The 19981-nt window shown below is 42.6% G+C and overlaps 1 protein-coding gene across 5 annotated transcripts in view; it reads right to left on the bottom strand.

Annotated features, from left to right (window-relative positions):
- Positions 1-7064: 7064 nt before the first annotated feature.
- Positions 7065-19981, bottom strand: part of ARHGEF12 (Rho guanine nucleotide exchange factor 12) — an 80153-nt gene continuing 67236 nt past the window's right edge. For 4 of the 5 annotated variants that reach the window (XM_063355029.1, XM_063355030.1, XM_063355031.1 and 1 more), the window contains 10 exons: positions 19562-19637; positions 18984-19151; positions 18353-18440; positions 17333-17422; positions 17104-17180; positions 16500-16727; positions 14972-15457; positions 12967-13280; positions 12117-12189; positions 10653-11506 (listed from right to left, as the gene is read on the bottom strand). In XM_063355029.1, the coding sequence (XP_063211099.1) occupies positions 11496-11506; positions 12117-12189; positions 12967-13280; positions 14972-15457; positions 16500-16727; positions 17104-17180; positions 17333-17422; positions 18353-18440; positions 18984-19151; positions 19562-19637 (1611 nt within the window). In that variant the 3' untranslated portion in view covers positions 10653-11495. Of the gene's footprint in view, positions 8359-10652; positions 11507-12116; positions 12190-12966; positions 13281-14971; positions 15458-16499; positions 16728-17103; positions 17181-17332; positions 17423-18352; positions 18441-18983; positions 19152-19561; positions 19638-19981 lie in introns of those variants that run through there. The other variant, XR_010073617.1, reaches the window with a different exon arrangement.

Raw genomic sequence — 19981 nt, 5'->3', positions numbered from 1 at the left:
GCCTTACAGCCCTCTTTCCCAGAGGTGGGGGGGCCCTGCTGCCGCACTGGTGTTGCGATACCTTCAGACGGCTACTGCCACAATCACAGCAATCATTTTTGCTTGAAACGCAGCAATATGCCCCCGTTGGTGGCAATTCTTAGCTAGCACTGTTAGGCTCCAACCAACAGCTGGGTCACGCAGTCTCAGGTCCTTTCTAGGCCATATCTTACCCGTTAACCGCCCCCATCCTTACACGTCTGCTTATCCCTGACTTTGAAAGCAACCCATTCCATTACCTACCATTTCATCTCACAAATATATACATATAGTTAGTGCTTCCAAAAGAGCTTGGTTACATACCCTGTCAGAAGAGGTGCTGTACACACAGGGAGACAATCCTGGAAGATAAGAGCATTTAAATACGGCTCAAAAGAGCGTGTGCCTTGCCGTTTTGGAGATGGAAAACAGAGGGCTGGGCCAATGACACAATTTCAGTAAGGTCACACGGCTTGCGTAGCAAATCTCAGAACTAAACCCAGACCACCTTTAGTCCCAGCCCTGCCCTTTCACGAGAAGATCTGTCCTCTCCAGACAATAATAAATACCAAACTGATTCTTTGCAAAGTGTTTATCTTCTCTTGCATCTTAGTTTTCCTTGCTTTTTGGTGTTCTCTTCCTTGTAATTACTGCCATCAAAGGATGTTTTCTCCTGTCTGTATTCCATTCACACACTAGAGAAAAATAAAAGCAGTCATTTAAAAAGCAAGGCAAAAAAAAATCCAACCAAAAAAAAAACCCCAACCCACCTCTCTTTGAAATGTGGTGAAAGCAGAAGATTAAGACACTTCAGGTGAGAAATAATTAAGAAAAGGGAGTAATGAAGAGTGAAACTGACTTCAGAGCTCTCAGCAGCAGGTTGGTCCAAGGACTAAGGGCACAGCCGGAGAGGAGCAGATGCCGGTTCGACTGCTCTGGCTCTGACACCGGCTGACACACCTCCGAACCCGGCAGGAGCATTGCCCTTCCCCGTCTCTGCAATGGATCTCGGGAACTCCAGCCCTGGGGCCTCTGCTCGGGCTGTGACTCACGCCGGGGCAAATGAGTCTGCCTTGAAATCCCCACCAATCCATAAAGCCTCCTGTCTTCAGGGAAATGGCGTGCAGAGTTGCAAGGCCACCTTTTATCTCTCCAGCTACCAAAGGAACTGTAGATGCCCGGACTCGCTTGTCTCTCAGGGCTGGCCAGTCCACACACCAGGCTGTCTCGAGCCAGGGAACGCTTTTCTGAGCGGAGCCCTGAGCATCCTGTTGTGATTTTTCTCATTGACATGGTGCACGATATTCTCCAGCACTAATACTTGCCTGGAGAGTTAAGAAAGGAAGGCAGGGGAGCCAAAGGCTCAGGCCCAGGATGGCGTGCGTCACCCGAACAGCAAGACTTAGACCTGCTGAGAATCCAAGCCCACGTCTCTTAAGCGTATTCCAAGTGCAGAGCAGAGTCCCAGAGGGGCAGCTGAAGCAAGACGGCCATCCCAGAACACACCTTGGATGCAGACTTTGGTGCAGGATCGGAGGATCTGGTTTACTAAGAAGAAAGGGAAGCCAAGACTGGAGTCTTTCCCTGCTCCTTTGCTAATTCTGCAACGCTACTATGAGCCCTCCTGCGTGTGTGACTGACAGGGGACACCCACAGTCACGGCCATTGCAGGTGTGCCGCAGCTGCCACCTGCAACAACATGAGCAGCATAGAAGAAACGCTTCTGGGTTGGGGTTGTTTTTTTGTTGTTTGTCTGTTTCTAAGGTGGACTGATACTGTCCTGCCTCCCGTAGGCATTTTCTTTTTGCCAACTCCAGACCAGACGCAGAGCCCATCTTATGGAGAGAGACAGATGAGCAATAGCTCAGCAGTGACAGGGTTGGTTTTATTACAGCAGAATAAAGAAATTGCAGAGGAAAAAGGATGAGTTCAATATAAGATACAATTGAGGCTATTTGACTTCTACTGCATGCATCCACCAAAACGATGATGATGAATGTGTCAGAGGGGCTTTCAAAACATTGTGAACCCGTTTCTTCCAGGACAGAAGTTACCAAAAGAAAAAAAGAAAAAAAAAAGCTAAAAAAAGTCATTATTTGGAGGTGAAATACCAGATAAAGGGCATGCACAGCAGAACATCGAGTAGGCAGTTCTATAATCAAGTTCTTGTGTTGAATAGTAAACAAACACCAGAACTGCTGGAGAAAAGGGAGGGCATCTCTTCTGCTCAGTGCTGTCTAATTAGACTTTGGAGGTTTAAAAGGAGAGGGTAGAAGTAGGAGGAGCAGAAACCTCCAGCAGGATTTAAAAATGCAATGAAGACCCACAGAGAAGGGTTTAATTTCCTTCTCATCACAAAGGTCAAAGGGAAGCAGATGGAGTTATATCAACTACATCTTTATAAAACGGAAGAGAAAGTCTTCTTTCAAACTGGAGCTGACGAGAGGCCAACACAAAGCTTTCTCCTTTCCATGCCAATTCAGAACTGAGGTGTTGTTTTAGCACCAGAAGTGGGATCTGAATTGAAGCTTCAAGAGACAGAAGGAAGGAAGATGTGCTCATTAATATCCTAGCACAACAATATCCTCAGATAACATGAATTATTGCAAAACCTCCAGAGAGCTGATAGAAATGTAGATTTACTCTCCCATCCATGGAGCTCCACTTAATACAGTTTATTTAGCAGCACTGAGTAAATATCAACAAGAAGGTTAAAATATTGATCAGGGAAAATACTTCAAGCTGAATAAGCTGCAGACATCTGGAAACAAACAAACTAGTGCAAGAAAGCGGCAGAGGTATTTTGGGCATTTCATTCTGCCAAAAGCCCGACTGATGATTTGCAGCTGTAAACTCCCATCTGGGGAGAAAGAGATGCTCAGTGACTGCAGGAGCAGAAGGAAGCCCTGTCCGTTTATTGGACGTGGAGAAATGCAGGAGGGATCTGCACAGCCACCTCAGCAAGGAACCCCCTTCTCCCAGACCTGTTTTTCAAGAAGTGGTCAAGGCAGTTGATGGGGCTGGAAACCAGCTTGCAGCACGTCCAGCTCTGCAGGATGGCCCTGAAGTCTCTCGCACAGCAGCAGGAATATTTTCCTACTCTGTTGCACCTTGCGCTTTGCGGGCAGCACCACCCCGAGCTTTCCAGTGTCAAGCTGAAAGTCGTATCAAAAGTTTTGGCTGCCTGAGCCTCTCCTTCAGGAGCAACCCTGGCCCTCCTTTTTAAATCACAGGTGTATAAAAAGTTTTGCAGATTTGTGAAGCCAACACCTTAATGCAGCCATGTGCTAGATATCAATCCCATGCCGTAGCATTACACTCACGCGCTTACCGTCTAAATGTTGGATCACACTCAAAGCAAAGGCATCTGAGCTTTCACTTCGTGTGAGCTGTGCCCTGCCTGGGCCCATTTCTCTGGTGGTACATGTACCCTCACGACGATCGGACCAACTGGCAAAGAATACATGCCAGGGGCTGGACAACTTCCATTTTATGCCAACCTTCATCAATATTTTGGGAGAAGAAAAACAACAACAACAATAATCTGAAATCCCTTGACCAGTTGATAAAAAGAAAGGGCAATTTATAGAGTCTTCAGCAAATACCAAGGCCACCCTTGCCAAAAGACATTTCCTGGAACGAATAGTCATTTTTTGCCATTTGGAGTGGTGGGTGGATAGAACTGCCACCCTAATTGCTCAAAAAGACCCTGGAATCACTGGGTGTGCGAGCAGCGGCAGCAAATACCTCAGGGTGAATATCCCCAGACTGAGGTAAAGACTAGGAGACTTCACAAAAAAGCCTGGCAGATGAACGGCACAGCAGCTGCATTACAAAGGCAGCACTGTTGCATCTCAGGATCCCAAAAGATGCTGCAACTTCGACTCCAAGCTCTCTGGCCCAGAAATTGGTCTCGTAAAGTCGGTGGCACAGTGAAGTCCTCGGTCCCAGCTAGAACTGCCAGGCACTACCATGTACGATATATTCACAGATGACGTCTGCGATATTACCCACCACGTCCACGCTTCTGGGAGCTATGCTGCACGACCACAACACTTCAAATAACACGACCCAGAAAGAACACAAACACATCTGAAATAAGACTCCTTGAATCCTCTCTTGTGTCTCCCTTCCCTATCTCTGGCAGGCAGCAAGGAGAGATTAATTCCATCATGGTGTATGTGAAAGAGCCCTGAAAAGATGCAGTACGGTTCTCTCCCATCACTAGCTGGGATTCAAGGGCACAGGCTGCAGAAGACACAAAGCTCAGATTTTTCTGAGCTGTTTATTTTGAATCATTTATTTACAGCAGCGCAGTAAAGGGAATATATAAAATAACATTTAAATAGGCAAAACACGAACAGCATCATTAGGAAAGCATAATAGAGCTCAGATTACCAATTATAATAAAGTAATCTCTCAAGGAGCTACACATACATACTGCAGAAGGGGAAAGAAAAAAAAAGAAAAAAAAACAGGACTCGACATTCAGAAATATACTTGATTTGGTTTGTTTTCTGTTATGGTGCCTCTTTTTTATTCACTTTTATCAGCTTGTCTATCAGAAATGTGAGTGCATCACTTTCCAGGGAAGTCAAAAGCTAAAGATAGAAATATCACTAAATGACAGGGATTCATGTAAAGCATCCTCTGCAGATAATACAACAAAACGGAGGCCTTGGCACAAAACTCTCAGCACAGATGTTCCCTATTAAAAAATTTGCAACTTCCCTCAACAGCAAGTTTCAATTTCACTTCTCTTTCAAATTTCTATTTGATCCTAGTGGAGGGAAAAATATCCAGCAAAAGAATGGAAATAAAAAGCCTCAAGTGCTGCCGTGCACTGCTACACAAAGCAGCATATTACAGCTTCTGTGGTGGGACCGGCCCCACAGGCGCCCCATCCCTCAAGGGCCGCCAAGCACAAGGATGAAGTTTCATCTTCTAGAAACTCTTAACTCGGTAAAACAGAGCGGTCTAGAGACGAAAAACAAGCGTCTTGTTCTGCTGCACACATCACTTCACACATATGCACCGTCTTTGTGAACACTCCAGAGTCTCAAAAAGAACTTGCTGGAAGAAACCAAACTTCTTCAAAAGGTGTGAAGTTTAAAACCAAAAGACACATAGAAGGAAGAAGATTCACTTTACAGAACACAAGCAAACAATGGTTTAACCCCAATGGGCTCTGGCTATCATTTGATATAAAGCTGCAGCCTTTTAGTTGAACAGAAAACACTTGCAGTTACGCTTCAGGGGAAAAATTAGTCCAGCAAGACTTAAACGATAAAAATTTGCAAGCTTAGTATCATGTTGAAAGGCTACATACTGACAGGTCCTAACTGCCAAGACAGATTCCATTTAAAAAATAAGAATAATAAGCTTATAAGTTAATAAAATCAACTTATTTCATTTCATTGGATAACGATTCTGGTTGGATTTAAAAGTACAATGCTAGAAACTTAAAAGCAACCCCTATAGCAGGTAAAGTGCTGGAGCATGGGAACACAAAACTGACTTGAAATAGCAAGAGAAACTCACCGCTCGGATTTAATTGTCAAACATGATCAGAAGAGCCAAAGCATTAATGGTAACAGCCATGTTGGACTTTTTAAAGTGTTCATTAAATTGCTGTTAGTGACGAGACAAGTGAAATATCAGGAAACAAAAGGCATTCCAGTGAACGCACCAGTGGGTGCTGCACCCGAGTAGGAAATTCACTACAAAGGGCCAGGTTCCACTCCCAAATTACAGCAGACAATTGCAGAAACAAACAGAACGGCCACAGGCGCGCAACAAGCTGCACGAAACTCAACCAAGGCGTCACTTACCGTGGGGCACGTCCTGGAGTATCACTCGCAGCTTAGATCAAGCGGCAGATTTGTTTGCTTTCTTGTGGTTGGTGTTTTGTGCCAGTTCCTCCTTACTTGTCAACACTAAAGGGAAGACACAGGGGCATTCTTCCCTGTACAATAAAGACTGCACTTGGCAAGGAACCAAATACCACCATCCTTTAAAAGGCAGCTCCCAAACACACGCTCTTCTGCTGTTATTTTTTTTTTTTTATTTCTTTTGCCCTGGTTTAGCGTGGTACCCATTATATTACATACCATACGCAGACACCTCTGTTAGGTTATAGCCTTCATCCAAGACTGCTGTTGAGATCAACACCGAGAAGCAAAGTAGTACAAGTCCAGAATACAATGGGCACAGAAGCATTGATTACTTACTGATCTGGAACTTTAGTTCTTTCAGGAGGCACGTTTGACTTTAGAAAAGGACTAGATATTCACTAACTCGCTCTGACCAGCAGGAATTCAGTCAGGGTGCTTAAGCATCTGTGAAAGTCTGAACATGGTGCCTTCGATGTCAGAATTTTTAAGACTCGGTTAAAATTTCTTGAGATTCAGTAGGTTTTTGTGTGTTTTTTTCTTCCCGTGGGTGTTTTTCTTTTTTAAAGGATCCTCTTGGATCTCCTTTGGAGCAAACACACAAAATGAGATACACTGCTAGGAGCAGCTCTTTAAGCAGAGATGGACCAGTCCAGAAACATCCCTTTCTCGCGCTGTTTATTCAGGAGGTTAGCACAGGGATGCGATACGGATGGTTAGAGTGAACTCAGAAACTCAAACCAAAGTTGCTCAAGTGGCCCCAGCATTTCCTCTGAAACTAGCAGGAGACAGCAGAGCAGGCGGGGAAACAGTCACTGTTTGGAAGCACAGGACCCTTTTACCTCGACCAGACAAAGCAGCATTTTGGCTCACTTTACCCGTCAGCTGGGCGCAGGCAGTGCCCACAGGAGAGCTCGGCACAGGAGGGCAGGAGGCTCGCGCTGCCTCCTCAAGGAACAGCGCCTGATCAATAACAATTGCGTTAACTGGGAGAACTGGGGGTCCCACATTCGCAACAGCAACAGATTCTGAAAGGTCATTTGTACCAAATGAAAGCGTCCTTTGCTGATCAAGACGGTTTGTCCTGCCAAACGCTCCAGGCAATTACAGCAAAACAATCTCCAAAAAAATCCAGCAGACAAAACTTATTTCCTTTAAGCTTATTTAATGATATTTGAAACGCTTAAATTTTCTATTTCCCAAATCCTGAAAACAGATTTTTTTTTTTAAGTGACCAATATTTAATTCCAGAAACATACAACCTTATCAGCTAAGTCATAAAAGAGCTATTTTACAAACATACATCTGGATAATTAGAACAATAAAGTCTTTTTAGACATTCAAACATGATCAGTAAAAATACAGGATTATTAATAAAGATTTTTGTGTATTTTTTTAAAGAATACTTCCAGATTTTTTTTCTTCTCTTTAAAGTAAATCTCTGTTAAGAGTACATGATTGTATGTTGTACAAAGAAAATAAAAATATTCTAGTATGAAGAGAGCTCCACAAGACTTAATTCAAAATAAAACAGCAGTGTTTTGGCTGCAGTATCCCTTTTGCAGTACATCTGCTTGTCAGTTGGCACCTTTGGGGGACGGGGAAGGAATGAAGGGATTTCTTTGGGGAACAGAGGGAGAAAACAATACCAGATACCATCAAGCACTGAGATTATAATCAAGGGCCAGCTGCTGGAGCATCAGACCCCCCTTCTAGTAACAGGGACAGTATCTATAAATCAGAACATCTAAGTTTTATGAAAACACTGGAAATAGGCATAGTGCTGTCTGAAAGCTGACCAAAACCATCTAGATGCCTTAGCTCTTGAGGTTTACATTCCTCATCCGTCTTTCTGATCCCACCTATAGGATGTTAAAGAAATCTCCCCTCCTTACAGTCAAGGCATGTTCAAGAAACCAGAGTGATCACAGACCAGCTTAGCACTTGCTCTTCTACCCTTCTACAGAAGGAGGAAATTCCCCTTTCCAGAAAGTACCCATCTGACTTTTTCGCTTGTCTGTGAACTATGTCCCGTAACAGCAGAAGAGAAATCACTTCTCAGGAGGATATGAAAGAATGCTTGCTACACTACATCTTTGCTCCCAAGATAAGAAGCCCTTGCTCATCTTGCATTTGAGGGGGAAAAAAAAAAAAAAACAAACAATAAACAAGCCCCAACAAAACATTGGGGAGGAGGGGCTGGTGGGGCAAACAAACCAGAGAACGTTGTCCTGCTCTGCTATCCAGTTTGAATAAGGGAATGTACAATCAATCACCAACCAGGGGAAAATTAAAATGCTTCCTTACACTGGAAACTGGAATTTTAAAAAGGGGTGATCTTATGGCTTAAACAGGGAGAAAAAAAGTGAGAATCCTGAATAGTGCATTTGAGTTCCAGCTCCTTCCACGCAGCAAGACGTGGCCTGAGGTCTGCCATACAGTAGATGTGCTAGAGAGGAAAAAGGAAACCCCTGTTATTTCAGGTTACTGCTCTCAGAAGATATTGGATCCCTGACCCCACCATTATTTTTCTAGAGGAGTAATGCCCTATTTGTGAGGAAGATCAATGTAGCGTAAGGCGGCCAGCTGAAACAAAAACCGAACAGGACAGAGCACAGTGTCTCAGTCGTATTGCCCATAAAACTGGGTTCAGATGGCTTGGTCTTCTCTAACATTCCTTAAAGCTCCCTGCAGTTTCCTGCTCTGTAGACTGTTCCTTCCATTCAGCACGAAGGCTTCTCTGCCATCATCATTAGCCTGGTACAAAGTGTGGATCTGTCCCCTTATACATCTTGAGACGTGACAGGGACAGAATTGCACCTGACCTCCCAGTGGATTGTGTCCAAGGTAGCATTAGGGGACAGTGGGGAAAATTCCACTCCAGCAGCTCCACAGGCAGAAACGTAAAGATGACATGGCAACACCAATACTCTGCATTCCCAGCTTTTTCACTGCTGCTACATCCATTAGAGATGATGTTACAAAATGCTTATGCAAAGGTGAACAAGTCAGAGGCAGCAGGGGCAGACTGCTCCCCCATGGCCCATCTGAACAGCTACATACTTCTCGTGCAGTATGTTGCTCACCATGAACCTTGAAGTTCATGCAACTTGTAGAAAACCAGAGAACCAAGGAGTTTGTCTTCAGTCACAAGGAAAGAGTATTAAGCAACCAGGCCTCCACAGGTCCCATCTTTCCTGGTCTTCCAGCATAGTCTTGAAAAGCTAGACTAAGCTCTCTCTAATAGAGTTCAGTGGTAATTTCAAATCAACCATGGAAGCCTGCTGGAAAGCTTTTAGACAGCAATGGTCACAATAACCACTCGTGTTTCTGGAGTGCGCTGACCCAGGCAAGCAACATGCCGACTGATGAAGGGGATTTCAGGGGGAGAACAAGGGTCCTTTTATTCAAGGGAAGAAGGGCCTTAAACACCAAGTCTGGCTATAGCCCAGTTCTCTTTCTGGCAGGATCAGGTAAAAGATGCCACATCAGCATGAGGCAGCGTTCTAGTTTGGGGGCTTATCAGAGGAAGTCTAGATGTTTATAACCAAAGGAACCGTCTGGCTGAAGGTGAGGAGGGGAGATCCCACCCATGTAAAACTGGAAGTAAGAAGCTAATACTGACAGTATACTCATACAGGTGCAACAGGACAGGCCTTAGTGGGTCCCAAGAGGAAGCTCCTGGCAGCCTGGAAGAGAACACTTTGGCTTGTGTTGGCAGTGTAATGCTCCGCTGGTGACAAATGATATTTTGTGCAATGGGCTCTTGAAACAAGACCAACTACTGTACCCCCTACTCTGTAAGGGCTCATGGCTCCAACTTTCACATCAGGCCAAAATCGTCTCTGCTCAACCTCTGTTGATCTTTACATGAACTTATCCCTTGCATATTTCTAATGGGAGGAACAAGAACTGTTTTTTTCCTACGTGAGCAGACAAAGGACAGATCTGATTTCTTGCCAGCAGCTAAAGAGAAAATGTTTGTTTTAAAAGAGCAGGGATTTTTAAGCTGACCAAAGACAGATTCTCAGCACTTCTGATGCATGCAGTGATGCAAACAATGCTATAGCAGTTCTGACACGTTAATGGGATTTACAGGCTTGGCATGCAGTTCAGTTTGGGTTCATTAAATAGTTTAAAACTTGGGAAGAGGGTGCAAAAAAGACCACCTTACACACTTTGCACTAGCAGTTGTATTCACGGTGTCTGTGATACCGGGGACAGCTTGAACCACCCTACGCCAAGCAGAAAGGGCCTGTCTTAGGACCAGCTTCAGAGCAGAGGCACAGCCAGCTTAGGCTGTCCAGTGTTAGCTCTGCTGTAGCCTGCTAATTACCACCTTGTTCCCAGACTGGAAGGAATTCCAACAGCAAAACCCATTAGAACAGGCCTAAGGAAATACTAGAGAGCTGTGTCAGCCTTCTTTGTTTTGCACGTCTCTGTTTCAGTGAGAACACATTGGCACAAATCACTTTAAAAAAAAAAAAAAACAAAAACACAAACCGAAACCCAACCCAACCCTGCCCCCCCCAAAAAAAACCCCAAGCCCACCCCAAGCCCTCAGCAAGACATACTTTCAGGTACTAAAACTTACTGGCCCTATAATCAGCAGTACCTGTGGCTAACTCAAATGGCAGCCCTTATTCATTCAGTAGTGAATCGGGGCAGATCTGCCCCACATCTTTGAAACACTTCTGGGTTTGCATTTTTTCTTTTTGATCCAGAGAAGAGTTACAAAAGTGCTGCAGGTCGAAGTATTTTTTATCATTTTACAAAGGAGACAATGATCAAAGCCAACAAAGTCAAGAAAAAAATTAAACCTATCTTTCTCCTCTCCCAGTCTAATCTTGCATGTCAACAAAAGAGACCCCTAACGGGAGAGGGGAAAAAGAAAATTTGCCCACCTGAAGTGCCTGGCTATTTAGTGCATGGAAAGTTCTTGTTAGACATGTGGTGTCATGAGCAGTTCCCATGCAACTGTTGAATACAGATAGTTCCAGCCACAAGTCTTCCTAACACCTTCATAAGTAGCTCTTCGCATGGCAGTTTGATTGCCAGCAGGGAGTGCAGAGTCCAGTCCAGTGAAGAAAAGGTACACTTGCACATAGGCGCACCCTCTCCCCTCTGACCTGACCTTTGGTTCAGGAGCAGTGGCAGGCAGGGTGTACTATATGCAGAGGGCTAGAACTGTCACTACCCAATTAAAATAGAACAAAAAAGGCAGATTAAAAAATTAAAATGTGCTTTTGATACACGGAATGAAGTCAAATAAATACATTGATTTTTTTTTTTAAATGTCTAAATACATTTTTATATCCTACACCCAAAGCTCTGTACATTTGGTTTGGTTCTTCCGTTCTGAAAAATGAATTTCTGGTAGCAAGGAGAGGAGCAGAATAGAATAGACTCCCTCACTGACAAGATAGTGCAGATGCCCCAAAGGAAAAGCACCCCGTGCCCACTTTGCTAGAGTATGGTTCACGTTCGGATGGTCCAAACTCTCTTGTCTCAGAGTCCACAAGGAAGACAGTGGGTGCTGTGTCCTGATACTCTTCATCCAATCTTCGGCCGCTCCTGGAAACATGACTAGCTCTTGTCTGAAGGAGGGAAAAAAAAAAAAGAAAAAAAGTTGGTGAGAGAGAGGGGGTACAATGAGAGATGAATGCCTATCATTTCTAAACACTATCACTAGCAGAGAGAGCGTGTTATGTGAGAGACAGCACACCCATTTAACCTTAAGACCTTTGTTAGTAATTCCAGCAATTACATCTCTAGGATGCCTAAGGCCAATTTAAAGGACCCAGGGCAACCACTTTACACAGCATCAGAGACACCCCAGAGAAAGAAAAGAAGATTGTAATCATTTTACATGTTCAAAAATCTTCCTTTGGGACTTTACATCAATCTAGCCTTCTTTGAAAGAGAAGTGGTAAATCCCAAGATATAGGTCTTTGGCAGGTAAAGGTGAGATAGGTTGCAAACAACCTTTTCAGAGGAAGGAACAAGCTCCTCTGAACATGTGAGTCTCAATGGATTCAACTGACCTTTTCTGGAATCAGCGTGGTCTCAGCCCTGTGAGAGCTGCTGAAGTAGGTGAAACCTTTTTTGTGTGCGTGAGGAACATTAATAATTGACTTTGTGCTCTTTGTTTAACGTCTGAAACTAACGTGGTATATGCTATTGATTATAGACAGTCTGGTTGCGTACCTGAGTGCTCTCCCATGGAGGCTGATCCAGCCAGCCCTTGGCGTCGGAGAATGGTGTAGTCTTCCTCAACCTCCTAAAAAACAAAAACAACCCCAAAACTCAAGTGGCTCTTTCTCTATTTACCAACTGAACAAAGGGGGCATCAAATGGGAAAAGAGAGGTTTCACTGCAGGTGAGTGGACTGGAATCGCCTGTGTTGCACAGTGACCCACGATGGATCTCAACTCCTTTATCAGCATCTTTATCAGGCCTTCCATTTGCATGCAATATTCCACTTTCTTTTCAGATTTCAGTGAAATTAAAGGCTGGCTACTGACTTAACATGTTGGTATGTCTCGTACATCAAGATGCTATAAACCTTCTACAGCAATCACTATTATGCATAGGGAATTCTCATCACATACAAAAAATCATACAGTGAGACTAAAGCTTGATATTGGTCTGCTGCAACTTAGCACCTTCATTTGACACTAGAAGCAGTATGCAACAGATTTGATAAGTCTTTTTATGTCAGAAATTCATATTCCTTAGGCCAGTAGCCCCTTCAAAACTCCACTGTTGCAGACTTGCATCAATTTTGTACTCTCCTTTAGTAATCTCTCCAAATTCAAATCAAAGCAATATGCAGACCCACTAGCTCTGGCAGAACTACTTGCCTCTTGTAACCCACAACTTAACGCAAGCAAACCAGCACAAAGTTTCTGCTTCAAAAGTTTCCAGTGATAAGAGCCAAAGACAAAAAAAGGCATGGCTGCCTTTCTTCCCGCTCAAAATTATGTTCAGGCTCTGTTCTAAAACAAAACCTAAGCAAAATGAAAGCCCTGATACTGCAAGTGGAAATATACTATACCTTTAACTTTTCAAGGTCATCCTCTATCTTCTGAATATATTGCATCATCTGCACACGTGACTCTATAGAGAAGTGAGGGCTTGCTACAAATGAGCAGGACTCTTCCACTCCCGCCCAGCGTGAGCCCATCATCTCCTCAGTAAACGGGGAGCTTCCTCCATCCGACTGGGTGTCCCGTGGGGAAAGTGGCTGCTGCTGTGCAGAGTCCAAAGAGGTGCGGCCACCTGCAGTGCACTGGAGAACTAGAGACGATACCTCCTCATCTGTGGAGCTCTCCTGCACTGTTCCATATCCATCAAGGATCAAATAATTTCCTGTTAAGAGAACAGCTTTTTACTAACACCTCCAGCTCAATAATCGCCAAGAACCACTGGACTGTAGATAGTTTAAGCAGACTTTAAGAAAGATAAGTGGTGAGAGGTCCATCTCCTTAGATATTTTAAAACGGATAAGAAAAAGCATTTATGAACACTATGCAGAACAGTGATTATATCAGATCAGACTAGTTTGGTTCTGAATTGGGCTTCAGAGATCATGGCTGGTTTTTGGACTGCAGTTTGAGAATCACATGATTAGATAAGCTAAATCACCTACCTTCCTGTTTTCCAAAATCTGTGTTTCTATTATAACATCTGAAAATCCTGCACTTGCAATAATGGTACCTGACAAATCAGACTGCTAGATATCTAACCTCTACTAACCAGCTACGGTAGTGAGGATGCTTTTAAGATGGGTTAGCTTTAAAATTTAGCTTGCTGATGATATGTTAAAAGATAAAGCAATTATAGATAGAAATGCTTTCACAACCTGCACCTAGCAATAGGATTATATTAAATAATTTCTCTACAGTATTACAGCAAAGCTAGCATGCGGAGTCAGAACTGACTAAAAACAGGTCAACCTAATTTGGATGTCCCTGCACAGTTAAGAAAGAAAACAGCGTAAGAGGTGACAAATAAATTAGATGCTTCAAGTTGTTGGTGCAGTTTTAATAATTTGAAATGTCTCAGTAATTCAGGGAAAGACAAATGATCTCCAATATGTAATTGAAGACAGCATTCAGACAGTCACAAACTGGCTTATTCACATTGATAGAATCCAATTTTTAAATAAAAGCGTATTTATGAATAAAAGATTTCAAGACTAATAGTCACATAGAATCTACCTACTAGTAGCTACTTCTACTACAACGTGCATGAGGATAAACCTCAACTTGTGTGCTAAATTTAGTGGAGTGTCACCATGTCAACTGACCAAAATCACAGGACTTTCCTAACACAAAGTGCGCAAAGTCCCATGAAAGTGCTCACAGCTGCTGTCTTAGAGCTAGTTTTCTGCTGGGTTAACAGCTCTACAGCCTTCTTGAAGGCTAGCTCTGCAACCTCCTTTGAGATGCTGCTCAGGTAACTGCCAAATATACCATATGTAGTAATAATAATGGAAATAAAAAAAATAATAAGCCTTTAAGAGCTTCAGACTGGAGTAAGGTCACAGGAGACAATTAACAGTGCAAAGCTAAACCGTAAATTTCTTTTCTGAAGCTTGATCAGGAGAAGCCAACGCAGTATCTACAAAATAGCATGAGTCATGGGGGCTTGGTGCATACAGGCTAAGGAAATGCTTTGCCTTCAGGGAAAACCTTTTTCCTACAGGTCCCAACAGTCAGTTGGGAGATAAAGGGGTCCAGTGCCAACCGCAATCAAGAGCTTGCATTGTGTCCCTGCCTCTGTAATTACAGTTTGTCACAGTGTATTAACCCCATAGTATGTCAGCTTCTCCTTTCATAAAATAGAGAATTCATTAGGTACATGTTTGCAAAGCCCTTTTCAGGGCTAAAAATGACTGTCAAGGTCTGAGAGTTAACTTGAAGTGTCCTGTACCGTATGAGCAAGAGAGGAAAACATACTGTGATTTTGTTTAGTATCTTCTATTTAAAATGGAACTCAAGTCTCTAATACTGAATCTGGCTGGACTATCATCCAGTGAGTGAATGAAATATGCTCACCTGAGATCCGTATTTGTACATCCTCTTCCTCCTTCCTTTCCATTAGTTCACTTTCAGATGGATTTTCATCACTGTGAGCTTCTCGAGCGTCAAAAAAATGCTCCCCACTATCATCAGCACCCACCCCTTCCAGCTCTGCAGTTGAAATCTCCAGATTCATACTCATGCGGTCTATTGCTAAGTTACTACTTGATCTGGGGTCTCTCATAACCAGCTGCATGGCATCCCCTGAAGCTGGCGATTCAGATGAAGTCCGGAGGCCATAACTAGCTGTGGACTCATTAGTTCCGGTTCTCGGAAGTGTTCTGTCTGTTCCAGGCTGGTGAAGTTTGTTATTGTCAGAGTGCTGTAGTCCAGGCTCACTTCCACTCTCTGTTTGGGCTTCTTGAGAAACGGTTCTAAACCTAGGAAAGCGCTGCCGGCCTTCAAAGGTCCCCTTCTCGGAAAAGCCAAGTTGCTGTACCAACAATTGTTTCAGCAAGCCCACTGCAAGCAGAGAGAACGTTCACAAGGCTTCACAGACCATAACCTCCCTAACAGCGATTAAACTAGACATAAAGACCACCTTCTCAAAAAGCTTTATCTCACAGCAGCTAGCCCTCTCATTGCTCTTGCTAGGAAAAACAGGGATAAAAATAAATAAGGTCTGAAGCCTTAGTCTGTATTTCACCTTATGAGTAAGAGCAAACATGTCAGTACAAGTTCCATCTTGCTTAGGGAAAAACAGAGAAATCATCTAATAAAATTATCCTGCAAGTGAGTTGGAGTACAGATGAGTGCCCAGGTTCTACTGATGTCCTCAAATGAGCTAAGAACTATGGCCATAATAGGGGATTCCCACCTGAGAAACAAGTATATTGAGAATATTCCACTCAACTTTGAAATGACAGATCAAAAAATTTGAAGACACGTTTTCCTGAAAATTTCATGCAAATTTATGCTTGTTTGAACTTCAACCCACATTCCTTTAGCTCTCAAATTATCCCAACCAAACACTTCATAATAAGGACACATTGTTCAAAATAAAAATATGATACTGTCAAGAGCATAAGAACACTGTTCATTCTCACCATATAATGCTCATGTACCACCCAAGATAAGCTATGATTTCACACAACAGAACAGTCACTCATCTAAGTGGAAGGCTCTTGTCAAAATCTGAGTGACCCACTGCTGCTGTTAGAGGGCTGCTCTTTTAAGTCTGAACAGTCACGAGAAGCTAGGTCACTAATACTATCTTTACACACCCCGCAGACTAAGATTAACTCATCACTGCTCTTTAAAAACGAGTACCAAGAACACTTGTACAGCATTCAGAATTAGAAAAGCACTTTGAATCCTATAAGGAGGAGAAGCATAAATGGATTCACGTTTTGGTTTCCTATGCTTTAATTTACAGCACGGAGAGAATTGGTATTTAATAGAAACGGGCTTCAGATTTTATTTTAGCTCATTGATTCAGATGGTTGACCTAAGTATTCCTATCTCTAAATCATACCCCATGAGATAACTGCCCACAGATACTCACAGTTCCTTAATGCATCCAATGCCCACTGTCCTTCTGATACGGAAGGCAAACTGGTGGTTGTGTGTTCATAGCATGCAGAAGAATCTTTCAGTGTCAGGTCTGCCTGCTGCACTTTATCAAACTGTCTTTCTGACACAAGAAGACTTTCTACCTTGGACTTTTCAGACATGATGGGTGAAGAAGACTGAGCACTCAGTATTAAAGGAGACTCGAGGCCCAAATCCTTATCTAGAAAACAGAAATCATATATCCAGATTAAACAACTATGTGAAATGTGATGACAAAGTGCAGAAAATTCTGCTTCACACAGAAATCTCTGAAAACACTAAAAAAAAAAAAAAAAAATACAGTTATTGAGCATGGGCTTCATATAAGGCCAATTCTTTCCAGGGGAAAAAAGAATCTTTCCCAGCAATTTATAAAACAGATGGAAATAGTAAGAGGTATGTTTCCAAGAGGTTCAGTATCAGTTCTCTACGTGACTTGTAATGCAGAAAAATGTCACAGCTACTAAAAGATCCCCAAGCCACAAGGAATATGGCTTGGCACACTTGCACTCCATGCAGCAAATCTACTGATACCATTTCCTGGTCCACTGTTTTACCTGGACTTTGTAGACTACTGGCAGGAATGTCATGCTGCTCTTTGAGCTTCTGCTGCTCCTCTTCTTCACGCTCTTCTCTGCAGGAAGGAAAGAACGAACACATTCTTTTAGTCACATATATCTGAACTGCTGCATGAGAATCCATACTTTGGCTGGCAATCTTTGAGCAGAAGAAGGGGTACTGGAAAAAGAAAAAACAGCCCTTCTTCCTCCAGCTACTTTTACTTACTCGCCAGGTCCTGACTGTGGTAATGGAATCACTCTTCTGGTACTCCCCATTTTTACAGTTCCTGCCATCTGAGCTATAAGGTCCTGCCATCTGCAGTAGAAACATCAAATAAAAACATGCAAGATGTGAAGCATAATGAACACTTCTCTATTTAACACGTCTTAAATCCAACTAACATTATTATATTATTACTGCGTTTCTTACTAACAGAAACATATTTATTTTTTTTTAAATTCTGTTCTATTCGATTCCTCAGTAATACCTTGCAGCCACAAATGAAGCATAATGCTCACCTCACAAGGATACTCTTCAGCAGAAGGAAATGAACGACAGGACCTTAGCAGGAGTCATCAGGTGAGGTAATTATTTTATATATAAATATATATGAAAGCATTAAGTAACATTTCACGTATTACTGAAGAGTTTAATTTATGACACACTAGAACAGTTGCTATGTGACATACAAATAAGTCAATGCCCTGCATGTACTTTAAAAGAAAACCATTTCTACCAAAAAGAAAAAAAAAAAAAAAGCGTTCAGCTAGGGAATCAAATTCATGCATTGGGGTGCTTACAATGCTAGTATCAAAGTCTGCAAAGCTAACTGGTTCTGCATGAAGATGCAGAATTACTTCAGCTACTTATCTGGCAGCAAGGGTAAATAAAAGCATTTTTGAGGTCAGAAAAGGGTCTGGAGTGAGCCAGACAGCAAGCAACAACAATAGAAACATTGAGTGTACGTATGGGGGGGCGGTTAATACATATGCGTGTATATATATACATACACATACATGCTCGCTAACATATGCACATACACCGTTCCCCTGACTTTTGTAAGTTGGGAAAGACTACCCTTGGATACTTCCTACGTAGACCAACGGAGCTATGCTTTCAGCTAAGCTTAGAGAAGGAACTCAGGTAATTCATGGACACCTGCAGAGTTACTACAGGCAAGCAGATGTAAAAGATCTCTCAAGTACAACACATCAAGCAGCAGATGGAGCTGAACCAATTACTTACACATTCTTTTCTGAAACAGTCTGTGCCACCAGCTCATAAATATGAGCGCCATTTTCTGACATGGAGATGACGAAGAAAGCTTTGTTATCTGAAGCAACACAGGGAGAGAAGAACTTAACTAGATGCCTTGTCCCACATAGCTTTTGGAAAATTAGGAAAATTGGGCATAACCCCAACGAGAAGGAATGAAAGAAGAGTTCATGAGATAACCCTCCAATGCTATAATATACAAACACTGATCTTTCCCTATGCCTATTGCTATCCCTATCCCCAAATTCCCAAAGGAAATTTGTCTGTCAGTCCTAAAAGAGAAGAGCCATTACTGCATAAACCATTTTGAAACAGATTTTTCTCCTCTTTTTCCTCCTAATAATTTCTAGAGTACCTTTCATCTAGCACAATCAGAGTACTTTTAATTTAGAAGTCTATTTAAAACTCACGCCATGCTTATTACTGATGCAAAGAAGTTAAACAGCTAATACATACAAAGCAAGATGTTGGACAACCAAGAATTAAGCCTACGCATTTTTCCATGTTCTACTCTGGAACTCTATACAAAAACATCTATCCTCAACTGATCTAATCTTAATTTTTGGCTTCCTCTTTTGCTTTTTCAATTGGTTACACTGACCTGTTGCCACCTGACGAACCAGAACGGTGTTCAATTTGATGATAGGACTGAAGGTGTGTTTACTATCAGCTGTCGATGCCAAGATTTTACTGTGACACTTCAATACCAGTTTATCATCTTGTTTCTGCAACAGCACCAGAATGTCCTCTAGAAGCAGAGTGTAGAGGTCTGCACAGAGTGCAAAAGAACGCAGAATGAGTTAAAGCCTCATAGTTTGGTATCACACCCCTGCAGAAAGAAAAAGGCTGCATTTTTGATTACTCATGCAGAGGCAGTAATCAGTGCTATGCCATTCTAGACAAAGCTTGCAAATCTTCCTCATCAAAACTACAGCAGAAAGCTACAGATGGAATCGGATCATCTCAAGACTGACTGCTGTGTCCCTGCATGGCCTTAATGATACTCCAGCACATTTCAGAATTGACAAGAATAATTTAATCAGCTCTGAGAAACACACAGGCAGTATTATAGGTGGCAGTGAGAATCGTAATTGCAAACCGCACAATTGCTTTCTCTTTCTGTCGTTCTCAGCAAACACACACAAACCCAACTAAGTCAGCTGACAGAACAGGACTCACCGATAGTTTTGTCACGATTAACCTTCCAAGTTAGAGGTCCTTCATGAAGCATTTTTCTCTTTGTTAGATCCAAGTTCTGTCACCATGGGGAAGAAAAAAAGTAGCACTATGAAATCTCTGTGGAAGCAAGTAATAGTAAAGCATGGGAATGTCAGAGGGAAGGCTAGGATAGGCACTCCAGTTTCGAGATGAGCAGCTAAACCCAGTCTGGAAAAAGAAATGTGAAGCAGGAGTAGGGTATGCTTGTAAAATCTTGTTATCACTCTTTCGCCGCTCTTTTGTGCATGCTGGGGGTCACAAGGTGGAGAACTTTCCTACTAAATCAAGCTACTAAGACATTAGGATGTCATCTGATTTCTAGGAGGAGTTTTTCCAATATCCCATATAAAGTTTGCAGTTCTAGTATTACAACTGGTTAAT

Source organism: Chroicocephalus ridibundus, chromosome 18 (genome assembly GCF_963924245.1).
Source record: "Chroicocephalus ridibundus chromosome 18, bChrRid1.1, whole genome shotgun sequence".
Taxonomy (NCBI): Eukaryota; Metazoa; Chordata; class Aves; order Charadriiformes; family Laridae; genus Chroicocephalus; species Chroicocephalus ridibundus.
The sequence above is the reverse complement of the archived record's forward strand: the minus strand, read 5'-3'. Positions and strand labels throughout refer to the sequence as shown.